Source organism: Clytia hemisphaerica, unplaced genomic scaffold, assembly GCF_902728285.1.
Source record: "Clytia hemisphaerica strain Z4C2 unplaced genomic scaffold, Clytia hemisphaerica genome assembly, whole genome shotgun sequence".
NCBI lineage: Eukaryota > Metazoa > Cnidaria > Hydrozoa > Leptothecata > Clytiidae > Clytia > Clytia hemisphaerica.
Window position 1 is genome coordinate 3,212,091 of NW_027103836.1, and position 13,996 is coordinate 3,226,086.

At 36.1% G+C, this 13,996-nt stretch overlaps 2 protein-coding genes across 4 annotated transcripts in view; one reads left to right on the forward strand and one right to left on the reverse strand.

Annotated features, from left to right (window-relative positions):
* The window catches only part of LOC136807277 (uncharacterized), a 49,126-nt gene that overhangs the window by 25,982 nt on the left and 9,148 nt on the right, over positions 1-13,996 (reverse strand). The gene's annotated exons all lie outside the window — the stretch shown is intronic.
* Positions 7,957-12,883, forward strand: LOC136807297 (von Willebrand factor D and EGF domain-containing protein-like). The gene is made up of 7 exons (XM_067063907.1): positions 7,957-8,053; positions 8,635-8,951; positions 10,367-10,625; positions 11,005-11,141; positions 11,414-11,689; positions 12,231-12,345; positions 12,516-12,883. Exons 1-7 carry the CDS (start codon positions 7,957-7,959, stop codon positions 12,881-12,883), a joined length of 1,569 nt encoding a protein of 522 aa, XP_066920008.1.

A 13,996-nucleotide genomic window follows, 5' to 3' on the forward strand; every position in this document is an offset into this window, starting at 1 on the left:
GTTGCTCATTGCTATGCTATCAATTCTAGCCATTAGTAATTATGAAAAACTTGTTATTGGTAGTACCTCCTTTACAGTTCACTCCATCCTTGCCCATTCTACAACATGCTAGCCAATTGAGGGGTACCAAATATATTTTCTTCATAACTTAAATTTTCTTGCCTTCTTCCCAAGTCTTGACCAGTTATCTGTACAACTGATGCTCTACGTGTGATAATGACTCAATGTAAACATACTCTCTCTTGGAAAATTTTGTAGCAAAAGAACATGTAATAGAAAATGAATTATTATTTTATATACCGATTTTATATTAAACCTAAATCTATCAAAGGCCATGAAAAAACTATATTAAACTTGCCCCTGATCTGCAGCATGAGTCGTTTATAACTTTACAGTCTTGTTATAACAGGCTATTCAAGTCATCTAATCAATGCCCTTCAATGATCCTACTTTGTATTACTCCAAATCTACCTTTGTCAGCCGACTGACAGAGACACTTCAGTCTATAATAGTTATGTGAAATAATATTTTAAACTCAAATTAGAAAAAGCTAGTGTAAATCAATATAAATGCCACAGAGACAGACTTTTTTGACGTGCACCATCTGTGTACCACCTTGCCTAGGTGTATCTTGACAGGAGGAACTTTAAAATGTTCAGGTTTCGTGCTTGATTACTACATCCAGCTGGGATCTGTGGGATTGAATTAATGCTTATAAAAAGTAAAATCTTTGTTTGTAAACTACCTGAGATAAAAGAAATTTGTTCTCCTTTTTATATAATGTTTTTATAAGCACTGTCCAAGACAAGAAAAATTTACCATTTTACCACGGAAATTTATCTTATAGAAAGCCTCTGTGCCTTTAGAAGCGTAACTTATATCGACTAAATAGGCCTTTTGTTTGAAAGAAATTTTAAAAGCTAAAGGAGAAAAAGAGAGAATTTTCAAATAATCGATGTTACGTTTCGTAGAGAAAAAATTATGTTTTAATGGTGTATTAATTTTTGTTTCGGTTTGGCCAGAAATATAATAAAATTGTTCCCATTTTTGCGAGCCCCTTGCGTAACACCCAAAACCTAATTCCAAATAAAAATGTTAAATATCACACAAACATCTGTTAGAGTTCATACCAATCATATTGAAAGCTTTTTATCCATATGGCTTCTTCTTGTTCCACCTTGTTCCAAGCAACTGAACTTTAGCATTCTCTTAAAGTATGTAAATAAAATGATAACCTGGGACAATATAAAGCTATGTCAGCCTCCCCAATGGTCCCAATCCTCCAATCGACCAGCGAGCATCACCTTGTTGGCCAACATCTCCCAATACAAACGACAATCCCCTTGGCCAACATCTCCCAATACCAACGACAATCCCCTTGGCCAACATCTCCCAATACCAGCGACAATCACCTTGGCCAACATCTCCCAATACCAGCAACAATCACCTTGGCCAACATCTCCCAATACCAACGACAATCCCCTTGTCCATCATCTCTAAAAACCAGCGACAATCACCTCGGCCCAACATCTCATCACCGCCCATCTCCTTTGCCAGATTTAGTTGCAGATATTGTTATATACTTGATAATATCTTGATGGTTTGTTTCTTACAGTTTTCCCAAAAAAAAGTTACTGTTTGAATGTTGTCTCCTTTCGTTTCGTGTGCTACGAAAATTATACGCTTCACTGCACAAACTACATTTATATCCATGAATGTGCATACTCTATATCTCTTTACGTTTAGTAACACTGATAGTTATGGACCTGCCTTGAGAGATATTGGAAGATTCAACAACAACAAAAAAAATAATTTTCTCTGTCTTCACTGTAAGATGAGCTTCTTTGCGAATGGAAGATCGGTGCTCGAAGTCATAGCTCTAAACCACCTATAGATTCTACCGAAAGGAGCAAATGCGACGGTGGCGTACTATGGGCGGACGGCCCACCAGAACCACTCTAGCTAGATACGCTATAGGACGTGGCGTCGTAACAAAATAAAAGTTAAACTAAAACTTAACCTCTTAAATTACCAAATCTTACGAGTGAGGGAAAATTTTTAAGGGTTGAGATCAAGTTGAGAGCAAAAGTCAAAAATTTCACTCGTCTACATGGGGTTGTTGTGATACTTTGGCTTTAGGAGCGAGCTTCTGTTCCTTCCAGTAAATGATGTCAAATTTAATTTCAGTTTTACTGCACAGTGTCTTCATACTACGAAGGATTACAAGATAAGTATGGAAAAGGAAAACCAATCAAAAGTGATGTCAAATTCGCTGGAATCAAGGTAAGTGGACGACCCTTATAATGTATAGATACAAATTATCTTCCAATTCGGTCAATTAATATACGAATTCCAAGTTGATAAATCATTTGGGAACTTTTGACAAAAACTTTGAGTAATGACCACTACAGAGTTTTAATTAATGCGAGGGCCATCAAACAAGATTCAGTCAATTCTGTCTAATTCAAACATTTATTATACGAATCTTTCTGTAATTCGAACTACAATATTGGCCCCTCAGCTGAAAAGTTGTAAAATTCAGATGTTTCTCTGATTCGAAAAACATTTATGAGCCAACTGTATTTTTTTCTTCAGATTGGACCACCTTCGTTAACGTTTAAATCGCCGGACGAAATTCATTCCATCCACATCTACTCAACAGTAAATATACCACAAACATTCTGTCCCGTACAAGTTCAATTTTATAACTCAGCTGGGACAGTAGTGCCGGAAAAATGTCGGAAATGTTTCACTGACGAATTTCTTGGAGCGGAAAAGGCATAGGTGATCAATGTGACGAGAAGGGATTGGGAAAACGGAAATGTCGAAAATATGTTCATCCGAATTGAAATTGCAACCAACGCTCTCGAAGATTGGGAAAATGTCCCAGCTACAGATGTTGCGGTAAGGCTTTTTAATAACTTCTACCATGAAACTTAAAAAAAAGATTCAATTTCCTTCATTCTACTTGGGAACTTAGATAAAAGACTAAATTTGCATGACGAAACCGTTTATTAGACATCTGAGAGTATTGTGCTAGAATTTTCAGCATTTCAACCAATTGACTTTCCAAGTTTCATTTTTTGATATGATTTGAAATGCATTTCAGTAAACGGGGGTCTACAATTCAAAACCAAGGACTTTTCTTATTCAAACTTAGATACGAATTGAGAAGACTGGTTCACGATTCTGTCATTCGGCCGGTGATCCACATTTAACGACATTTGACGGACTGAATTACGACATGCAATATGTTGGAGATTTCTTAATGATGGGCACTGACGGAGAACGAACAGAGGTAAATGTTTGTTTCATTGAATATTCTTTTTTAATTTCGTTGGACGGTTTCAGAAATTGACAGTCGCTCTCATTAGAAGCACAGACACCAATGCACATCTGAAAGCACTCTATAGGCGATTCAATCGGACTTAGACTCTCAAATCCAGTGTCACAGATCCAGTTGGACCACTGGAAAATTGAATTAGTTTTAATCCCCATTTAAAACAGTAGCGTAGACAGGAGGGGCAAATATTTGTGTAGGAGAACAGATTTTTATGACACTGTAATTATCTATTCTATATAAAAAGATAATTACTGATAAAAATTGGGCACAAAGATCCAATCAAGTTAGAAATCAGTGATCAGATAATCCGCCTCGTGTTTTTAGACAGTTCTTTCAGAATAAATTAAATTCCCTACTCTTGTCTCCCGAATAGGCACCCCCCCCACTAATTGTTAAGGAAAAAAAAATGTCTTCAAATTACCCCCCCTCTTATTCCATCCCCTGCTTATTCGGAAACCCCCCCCCCCGCCTATTCGGGAGACAAGAGTTTTTCTCGACTTATAGGTCCACGCGAGAACTTTTCAGTGTGGGACTACAGTTTCGTGTAACTGCGGCGTAGCAGTGCGATATGGGCGAAATGTTGTTGCTGTCAATTTCTGTCCTGGTGTTACAAAGCAAGGAGTACAAATCCCGAGCCAAATATTGGATCCTGCAATGAAGTTCATCGTTTACAGCAATACAGAGTTTGACGTGCGTATAGTATATTTTTTTTCTTAATGAAAAAGAGCCTCAGGTTGAAGCAGTCTCAGCGGCAGATCAAAATAGGGGAGGAGTCAAAATATATAGAGGACAGTGTTTCTTTTAGCCATACTCCAAATAAGGAAATAGGGCCAACAATTTTGAACCTTTTCATATCTGTAACTGACTCTGAATGTAATGAATTGGAGTTAAACTAAGTGTATTTTTGTTGTGGGCGATTGTTTTTTGTCAGCACGATAGAAGGTATTTTTAGACCAAAGATACTAAAAAGGCTATCTGACGATCTCTTTGTATTTATCAGTAAGTAAAAAGTAAAAGATTGTACCACCAGTTTAGATCCTGACACCTGATGGAGTTCTGGTTGAGTTCCGAGGGAGACACCTCATTAGGATCACAACACCGTCGAATTATCTTGGACGAACGAAAGGGCTTTGCGGGAACAATAATGGCGACAAATCAGATGAAATCCAAACGAGAAATGGAGAAGTATTACAACTTCAAGGAATATTATCACCCTTTGAATTTGCTATGAGCTGGAAGTAAGATTATTAAAGTTTATTTTCACAAAAGAAATTTCAAGAGGCAAGTATTCCCAAAATTCTTTTTATAAAATCTGTAATGGGCTATTCGTGATATAGTCTGTACCCTTTTGTTGAGGAGGTGTGACGTCCAAGGTGGTCTGGAAAATCACAAGTCCAGGGGGGGTCTGGTTTTTCGAGTGTAAAAGTCCAATGGGTCAGTAAAATGAGATCCTTTACTCGAAACCTCTATAACTCGAATGTTTAGGGTCTCCATGCGTGTGTAGTCGAGTTATGGAGATTCAGCTGTATAATTATTTTATATCATTATTTTGTGCCGTGGTCTTTGCAGTATATTTACCAAAGCCTATGCCTTTGCCTAGGTAGGTTCCTGTCTGTCTGTCTGTCATTATTCTGTAAAACTATGCCCCCTTTCCAGATTCGCACCAGGACAAGGTCTGTTTGACTACAAACCTGGCGAACGGCGATGCAACGAAACGAGGAAACAATTTTGTAATTGTGAAAAAGAGGGGAGAATCGTCTGCACAGAAGCGAAGGGGAAGGAAAGAATACGAATAAATCAAGGAAAAACCATTATGCCCGAAGGTATGTTATTGCTTTTTCATAAATCTACAAAACATTTAATTGAATTGACTTATTGTTGAAATATTACGAGTGTCAGGGATTTTTCTACCTTGGTTATACCAGAGATTTGGAAAAAGAGGATAAGAAATGCGCTATTCATCTATTTGAAGCGAGGCTGTAGAATCTTTTGTTTCTATTGAAATGTCTGCGGCCGATCGATTGTTTTCATTCTGAACCAATCAGGGCGCTTGATTCGTTATGCGCACAAGACTAGAAGTACAGACAAAAAATGGCAGCTGTGATTGATATCGAAAGTGAAATAATTTTTTTTTAAATCAGGGATTTTGATATTTTTTATAAGCACTTTTCACTTTGAACGTAGTGTTTCTCAAGCCTTCGTCGTTGTGCTTGAAGGGGAGAATTACGCAGCTTTGACCAAAATATTTTCCTTATAGAATGATCGCATCAATTTATACATACTGTAGCTAAAAGAATTGAAATTCACATTATAAAACCAAAAATGATAAGCTTGTAAAACTAGGATAATTTTTGGTTATTTCTTGAACTAGAGTTTCTAAGAAAGAATATCATGGAGGCCTCTTCAGCCGGGTAGTGGTGTGGGGTATTAGAACAAATTGGAAACAGGACAAAAATAGAGCTCAAAAGAAAGAAAGAAAAAAGAAGCGATGATAATTCATGATATCAATGCTACAAGATCACAAATATCATGAAATCTTTCTTTTATAAGAGCTTTATATGAACTCGAAACAATAAAGCATAAAATAATCCAAAAACATTATTGAAAAAAATACAATAGTTATACAAAACAGCTCCATCTAGGGATTTCCCCTGATATAATGATATATCTATCTAGCAAATAAAACAGTATAATAATATAAGAGTATAATTTGAAGGTTTTTTTATGATTCACCTTCATTTATAACACCTGGGAAAATAAAGACGTATTGCATGAAAAAATCAGTGTCATTCATGACTTAACTTGAAATAAAATTGAGAAGACTATAAAAAAAGACCAAAACCTTACAACTGATTTTTAATTAGTACTGATTCAGATTGTATAACTTGAAAGCTGGACTAGAAAATTATATTAATATGCCCCATAGAGGACTAAATCCAATACATGTGTAACTCATTGCTAAAAAATTAAATACATTTACATGTGGAAAAAATATTGGCAAAATAATCATTGTGCTCAGAAAAACTTGTTATATAACAAGTGAAAATATGTGTCCAAGTAGAATTGTAGAATTAAAAAAGAAGCACTTTTGGGGTCTTCTAGTCTGCTAGTTTGTTTACATTTGGTAAATTTGGCCCACGTGTTTCCTGGCTCTGATGACTTGTTTGGACCATATTTCCAGGGACAACATGGATACAAAACAAACATCCAAATAAATGCAGATTGGAAAAATATTCTCCAGACTGATCAAATTTACATAATACGTGTATGGTAATCCACTTTTTCCAGAGAACACTTTCCAAGTATATATCCAATTTCAAAGGATATGTAGGCGGTGCTCAACCAGGTTTAACTGTTCATATCCACGGTTGTCCAGAAAACATTTACAAAATATCAACATCCATTGCATATATTTATATATTACTCCATTCTATTCTGTTTTGTTCAAGCTAAATAAATGCACGTAATATAGTTTCTGCAGGTTTAATTTCCTCTTTTAGCATACTTTTCCCTTATGCCTTAACGTGAAGGTCAAAATGCAAAAATGTTGAGTCATCCTGAGTCAATCTTTGCTTCATTGTACCAGTGCTTGGATGGCCAATACTTAACTTTCGGTGGGCTGGTTTTTCTGGGAAGTGTTGTTATAAACAGTATTTCATAGAGAAAATGACGATAACTAGCCTGAAAATATATAAAATGAAAATCTACTGTAAAACTAGGGCTTTTTTGTAAGCAATCTGTATGAATTACCCTAACACAGACTGTAAAGTCCACCGATGAAATTATGTTTTGGCTGAAAAATTGCCAAAGCCTTGTGAGTCAATCCACTGACCGGCCAAAATCATGGCCCATCAATAGTTAGACTTTATATATCACATGTTGAAGTTATTTGAACTTTGCAATGTTTTTGTTGTTGAAACTTGAAATTTCCAACCGAAAAGTCAATGCTTTCCCTAGATAAAGCTAAAAGTACCACAGAGGAAATCAAGTATACTTACTGAATCTCAATTCCATTACCATGGAGGAAGTTTTTCTAAGATTACACTATTTTTTTCATCTAAAAGTTGAAAAAAACAACAACATTATCAACCGATATTGCCCATCTTAAATCAAAATGCCGAGAAGTTCTAGAGAGTGCCATGGAAAACTAAGGCATAGGTGGTCACAATCAACCTTCCTACTACCCATAAAAATTATGTCTGCAACACAAAAAATTCATTCAGAGCAATACAAGCCAGAAAGAAATTGGTCCCAATTTTTCAAAATTTCAAGCATGCCTCATGTCCGCCATCTTTACTCCCAGAATATAGAATGATTTTCCTCGATTTTCTCAGGGGAAACCCCCAGAAGATCAAAGTTTCACTCCCCAGTCTCTTTTTCACAAAGAACTCACTGGAAAGCTTTATTCAAGGACTTCTTTCTTGAACATTGGTTAACCTGTACGTAACGCCATTTTGTTTCGACCTTCCTTCTTGCTCAACTATTCTACAGCCTTGCTTCTTCAAAGGGTGCCGAATTCAAAGGGAAAGAATAGGAAAACAGCGAGCGGCAGCGGCGTTTCTTATCCTCTTTTCCCAAATCTCTGGTTATACGGTCTTCTCGGTGCAGAGTACATGATACAAAGATTCAAACCGTATCAATATCGGAGGATTACCAAGCTTTTCACAATTATTCCTTCTGGAGTCATTAAGCCGGTTGGCGGACAGTTTGGTAAACGAGCTAATTCTTCAAAAACTATAAAACTTTAGATAGAAACTATTTATACCATTCTGCGGCTTATTTTGACGTTTTTGTTATATGACATACTTTCTTTAAAGTTTGTATTTTTATTTTGCTCTAAATTCAAATTCGCCCGTCCGCCAAATGACCCCGACCGCCAACCGGCGCACCTCGGATGTCTTCATAATTGGAACTTATTCTCTGTCCCCGTCAAGGAGAAACCCTCTTAAACCATAGATTTATAAAGCCCGAAAGGCTAGATGTCATTCTTTGGCTGAAAAGTGTGCCGAGGTTAGGTAGGAAATCCTACCTAAATCACGTGACAATACAATAGTATTTCAGCGCTTGACCAATAAGAAGCTTTGCAGGTTTTCGAAAACAATAGCAGCAATAGTTTTTGCGATATTCACTTTTTTTTGCTTGGGAGAACTTAAAGTACGACATCTAGCCCTTCGGACTTTACAGAAATCTATTTCTTCAACTACTTTCAACGAATTTCTCTGTAATTTGAACAATGAGCGATAGTCAACTGTACCCCCTTCCTGTTTCAATTTGTTTTCTTTACTTTTTAGACAAATTTATCGAGGGCTGTGAAAATCATGTGAACAAAAACAACAAAAGACGGCGAAGACGACGATCAACGAAAGAAGACATCATTTACATTCCAATTGATGATGCGGATGATGAGGAGGAAATCCTCTACGATCCAGCTCAAGTCAATATCACAAAATTGCCACAATTCCCCACAAAATCTGGCATCACCAAAGAACAAGCTACCGATGAATGTATCGAAGCACTCGTGAAATCCACCTTCGCTAAAGCTTGTCTACAACTTTATCCGGAGATGAACTCTACAAGTTATATCGAAGACTGCGTTACTGACATTAAGGTTTGTACACCTTTTTTTATACGAACAAACTTTATAAGAACGTAAGGCTTCGGTGGTCAAAATATTAAGAACAAGTTAGGAGAATCTTAAGGCTTCACGGAATCTAAAAGACCCAATTTTTAGGGAATCGCACAAAAATACTCACAGATTGGTAAAAATAAGAACATTTTAAGAACATTGTTAGGCTTAAATCTTTAAAAGTTAAGAACATGGGAAGGCTTTAAAAATTGTGGATGTTTTTATAAAAAAACGTGTTATAGCAAAAACATTTTCCAAAATTTCTCACAAATTTAAGCAGTTTTGCTTTTTTGCTTCGCCAATAAAAGACGAATAAATTTAGGCGAAATCAGATAAATTCTAGATTCACAAGGACGGTTAATTCATAGAATTATTATCAGATAGAACGAATTCATGCTTTTCTCCTCAAAATGAAGCGTGTCTGTAAGGGGTCCCTTAGTTGCAATGGGAATTCAAATGCACGTGTGCAATGATAATGTCATTTCTTTGTTCATATCGTATTTTAATTGCATATTTTCTCATGCTTGATTGGATTCTTTTGAATTCTCAAAAATTATGCACATAATTTGATTATTTTCAACTGGAAATTTCGGGCACTTCGGTCCCCTCAATGCAAATAATAATTACATATTTGAAATCAGCTCATCTTATAGATTGACCAGTGTTGAAAACTATTTGAAAACGCACTTCTAAGAAAAGAAATTTGGGTGTCAAGTTTTCACCTAGATTAGTTATTCTTTCCGTATAGACTAAAATTTATTTTTTAATTTTAGGAGTTTAAATCGATGGAATCACTAAATTTCAGCTCCTAAAATTCCAGATTGTAAGCTAAAATAGATTTGTAAATATCAATCGTTTTCCAAAACTAAAAATCTCGTAACTGAGAAAAAATACCGTGCAAACATACCCTTATAAAGAGATTTCTATCCACGCATCAGATTTTGAGAAACTGTTATTACGACCAATAATCACTTTTAACAAAGTAGATGATGAAGTAGCCAAAGTGAGATATTATTCTATCTGATAACAGTTCACTGGTTAATTCTTAGCAAATTCAGTGTTGATTACCATATCATTGAGTCCGCGTGTTGTCTTTAGACCAGCGAACCGTAAACTTATTGTTTAAGGTTATTTTATTGGGCCAGCAAAATTCAACTTTCATCGTTCTTAAACAAGATCCCTGGACAACATTATTCACTCAACATAGCAATGAATCAAGTAAATTATAAACCAGAATGATATTCCGATTCTGGCTACACTGCCCAGCTGCCTGTAGACTCATTAATAAAATACTGTAGCTTGAGCATTACTGACTTCAAATCATTCTTCCAGCAAACAACCATTTATGATCCTGTGAGAATTTGAACCCCTTCGATCAATTTGATTCTTTCCTACAGCTCAGCGAAGACATTGCAACATCAAAGCAGACAGCTGTGGCTTCATTCACCATACAATGCCAGCACGTCGTTGTGGAGGAGTTTATAAAGAAACAAATCATTGCTAAAAACAACACACAAGAAGAGACCAACATAACTTCCGACGGAATTTCAACGTATACAAAACCTCCACCGACTTCACGTGTGCCGCTTGTGTTTGTACCACCAGCCATCTTGGTAGAAAACCTTTGTCCGAATGGCTGCAGTGGCAATGGGGAATGTTTCAACTCTACGTGTTTTGTAACACAAATTACACCTCTAGTGATTGCTCTTTGAAGAGAGGTAACCTTTGGTGCTACTTCTTTCGATGTTTTGGCATGTTTCTTTTTTCGTTGCTATTTGGTTGAGTTGCAGGCTCTGAAGTCCAATTTCGCAACTATAGACGCTTTTAATGAGCGTCCACACCCCGTCAGCACCTTGAACTGACCACCCTATTCCCCTCACATGGCATAGGTTGACCCGGGCGAAGAGTCTAAACTTAAAAACCTCTATAACAAGACTTGTAATGCCAAATTATTCGCCTTGATAAAATGAAACCAAATCTCTTTATTTTCTTAGTTTCAATTTCTATACAACTACTTTATGAAAATTTCAAACAGGGCTACCACCGACAATTACTGGGATTGCTGGCAAAGGTTTATGTGACATTCGGAAGAGAGAATGTACCAGGACACGTCTTAATGGCATCAATTCTGTCGATACTGATCAGTTGCTGAGTAAATCTAGAAGAATCGATGTGAGTCGACTATTCGATTAGCTTTGAAGCTTTCTTAGTCAGTTTTGATTTTCGTTAAAAACGCAGAAAAACCAACACGGCCGCCAGTTCCTGAACCGGATGAAAAGGTCAGGTCTATTGTTCATTACGTCAAGCAAGTGAAAAACCCGAGAATAGTCATTTTGACCGCTTTTACAATGAATCTGATATCTCAAATTTGACTGGATCAGGATTCCCGTATCATGGGAACATGTCCATAACCAACAACTAAGTTGCTCTTTAATAATTTCTAGATTTCAGAGGTTGGTTATCGCGAGCTTGACGTAGAGGAAGGGCAGATAAATGAAGTAGTCCTTCTAACAATGACTCAACTCATAGTAGAACTTCCATTACATAACGTAAACATTTTCGGCGATGTTTACGGTGAACCTGGTCAACCAACTGGTGGATTCACAATCGCGATGTCTAACGATGGTGTAAACTTCTCCAAAAACAAATCTCTTTTTATTGTCTTTGATGGAAAATGTATGGCTTGTAACCCAGCCAACGACAAAATTTGTCAACAAAAGGTAGTAATCAAATTATTCATTACTGAAATCTCCCTATTAAAGCTTTTAGTTTTACATAAGTGTTCCCGTTTCATATCAGACACATAAAAACTGAAACAGTTTTCATCAATTAGAAACATTTGAAAGCTGAAACACTCAAATAAAAGTGTTATAATTTAATGAAAAAGTTGCTAGTTGGCCCCACCTCAAATGACGGAAAGAAAACATATACAAATCGGTTTCTGAAACAAAAAATGTTTCAAAAAGTCCATCAACAGTTTTAATCTAGACAGAAACAGTTGCATAAAACTTTTGAAACTTTCAATTGTATTTACGTGACGGTGACCTAATTTGTTTTGTTGAGATTTCTCTGAGGCAGGTAAACCACTTGAAACAAAGTTTCGCAATTGCACTGAAAATTGTTTATGTTTCATTTTGATAAAATTAGTTTGAAAGTGGCCCCAGACCTTTACCCCAACAATTTTTTAACTTTGGTACAGCGAAATTTATACGTGTCTTGAGACAAATCCTCTTTTTACTCTGGCTTTTCTGTTTTTTTTAGGAAAACACATGTCTTGTAAATGGATATTGTTTCACGGCGAAAGAAGTAGACCCGAAGAATTGGTGCCAAATATGCGAACCGACATCCAATCAATTCACAGAAAGAACAACCGAAGGTTTTAAAATTTCAAATTTTCAATTTCTTCAAATTTTCATTTGTGTTACTGTACTGATTTTTACTTTGAGCTTTCTTATTCATTTCTAACTCTGCACTGTTTTGTTCATGACATTTTTGTGTATTGTAAAGCGTAAAACTCAACTTTAAAAAGAACTTCTTAACTTTTAGACAATGCAAGTCCGGTTTCCCAGAACATCTCCAACGAGCTAAATGCAATCAAAGGCCAATTGAACGAATACCTAATAGAAGCCAAAGATCCAGAAAGCAAACCAATATCTTTTGAGACCGTTGGAAGCCATGAGGGAGTCTCACTCACGACAGACGGGTTGTTATCTTTCCGCCCGACAACTGTAGGGGCATCCAGAATCATTATCCCAGCTCGTAATATCTGTGGTGCCTCAACTGATCAAGACTTCATTTTGAGATCTGTGAAGTGCCCATGCGAGGGGTATAACAGAGCTAGTTGTGTATGGAAAGACAAGACGCAAGGATCAATGGAATGTGTTTGCCCCAAAGAATGCACGGGAGAAAAGTAGGACTTAGCATTTTAAACGATCAATCGATACATCTATCTCGTGAATGAGCCAAATTTCGAAAATATGTCAATTAATGTACTGTGGCGAGAGGCTTTCATTATAAGTCATACCAATAAATGTTTTTGGTTTATTTTTCAGGTGTGACCAACCATTACTTGGAGAAACGTGCGAATTCAAGAATGGTAAAGATAAATTATTTACAGACTCATATGGCAACTCACTTGCACGTCTTCCAAATTAAGTTTAGACCATTGAGAAAAACATAGGCTATGGTATTGATGAGCATCCATAATTTTATGTCCATCTCTTTTCCCTATTTTCAGAAGATCCGGAAGAGGAGCGAGCGGCAGGTGGCAACAAAAACACGGGGATTATTCTGGGATGTGTGTTCGGTGTTCTTTTATTGTGTATTGCTGCATTCTTATTGGTTCGCAAGAAGAAACAAGATTCAACCATGAAATCGAAGTTAAAGGCTGATAATGATGAAGAAGAAATGAAAGCTTTAAATTCATGAGAGAATGGAAGAGTAAATGAAACGAAGATTCTTGGTACACACTCTTTGATATTTGACAGTAGATGATATAGCTTTCAAATTCATCAAATATTGAATTTTTTATTATTAGTAAAGGGCTCCTTTAAAAGTTGTTAATGAGCAGTCATTGAACATTAATCCAATTCAGCACTCGATAAGATATGTTGAAAAGCAAATTTTCATAATGACAATTTATTAATTGATGCATGGATCATGTATATGGTATTGCATAATTCTTTGAAGTCGAACATCAACAAAGTAGAAATTTACACTAATCAAGTTCAACTAACTTTTAAGTGGATTAATTTTGACGTGGATTTAATTTAGGCGATTGGCAAAAATGCGATTTTTTGCGGGGATTTAATTTGGCGATTGATCAATTTTGTTTAGATTGGCAGGGATTTAATTTGGATTGGGAATTTAGAAACACTTTGAGACACAATAGATGAAAGTTACTATAAAATATAATAAAAAGCTTTGATTGTTCACATAGTAATTATTTCTGTTAAATTTAGCGGGGATTTGATTTGGCGAATGGCCGATTTTTGAAATTTTAGCGGGGATTTAATTCTTTGACAAAA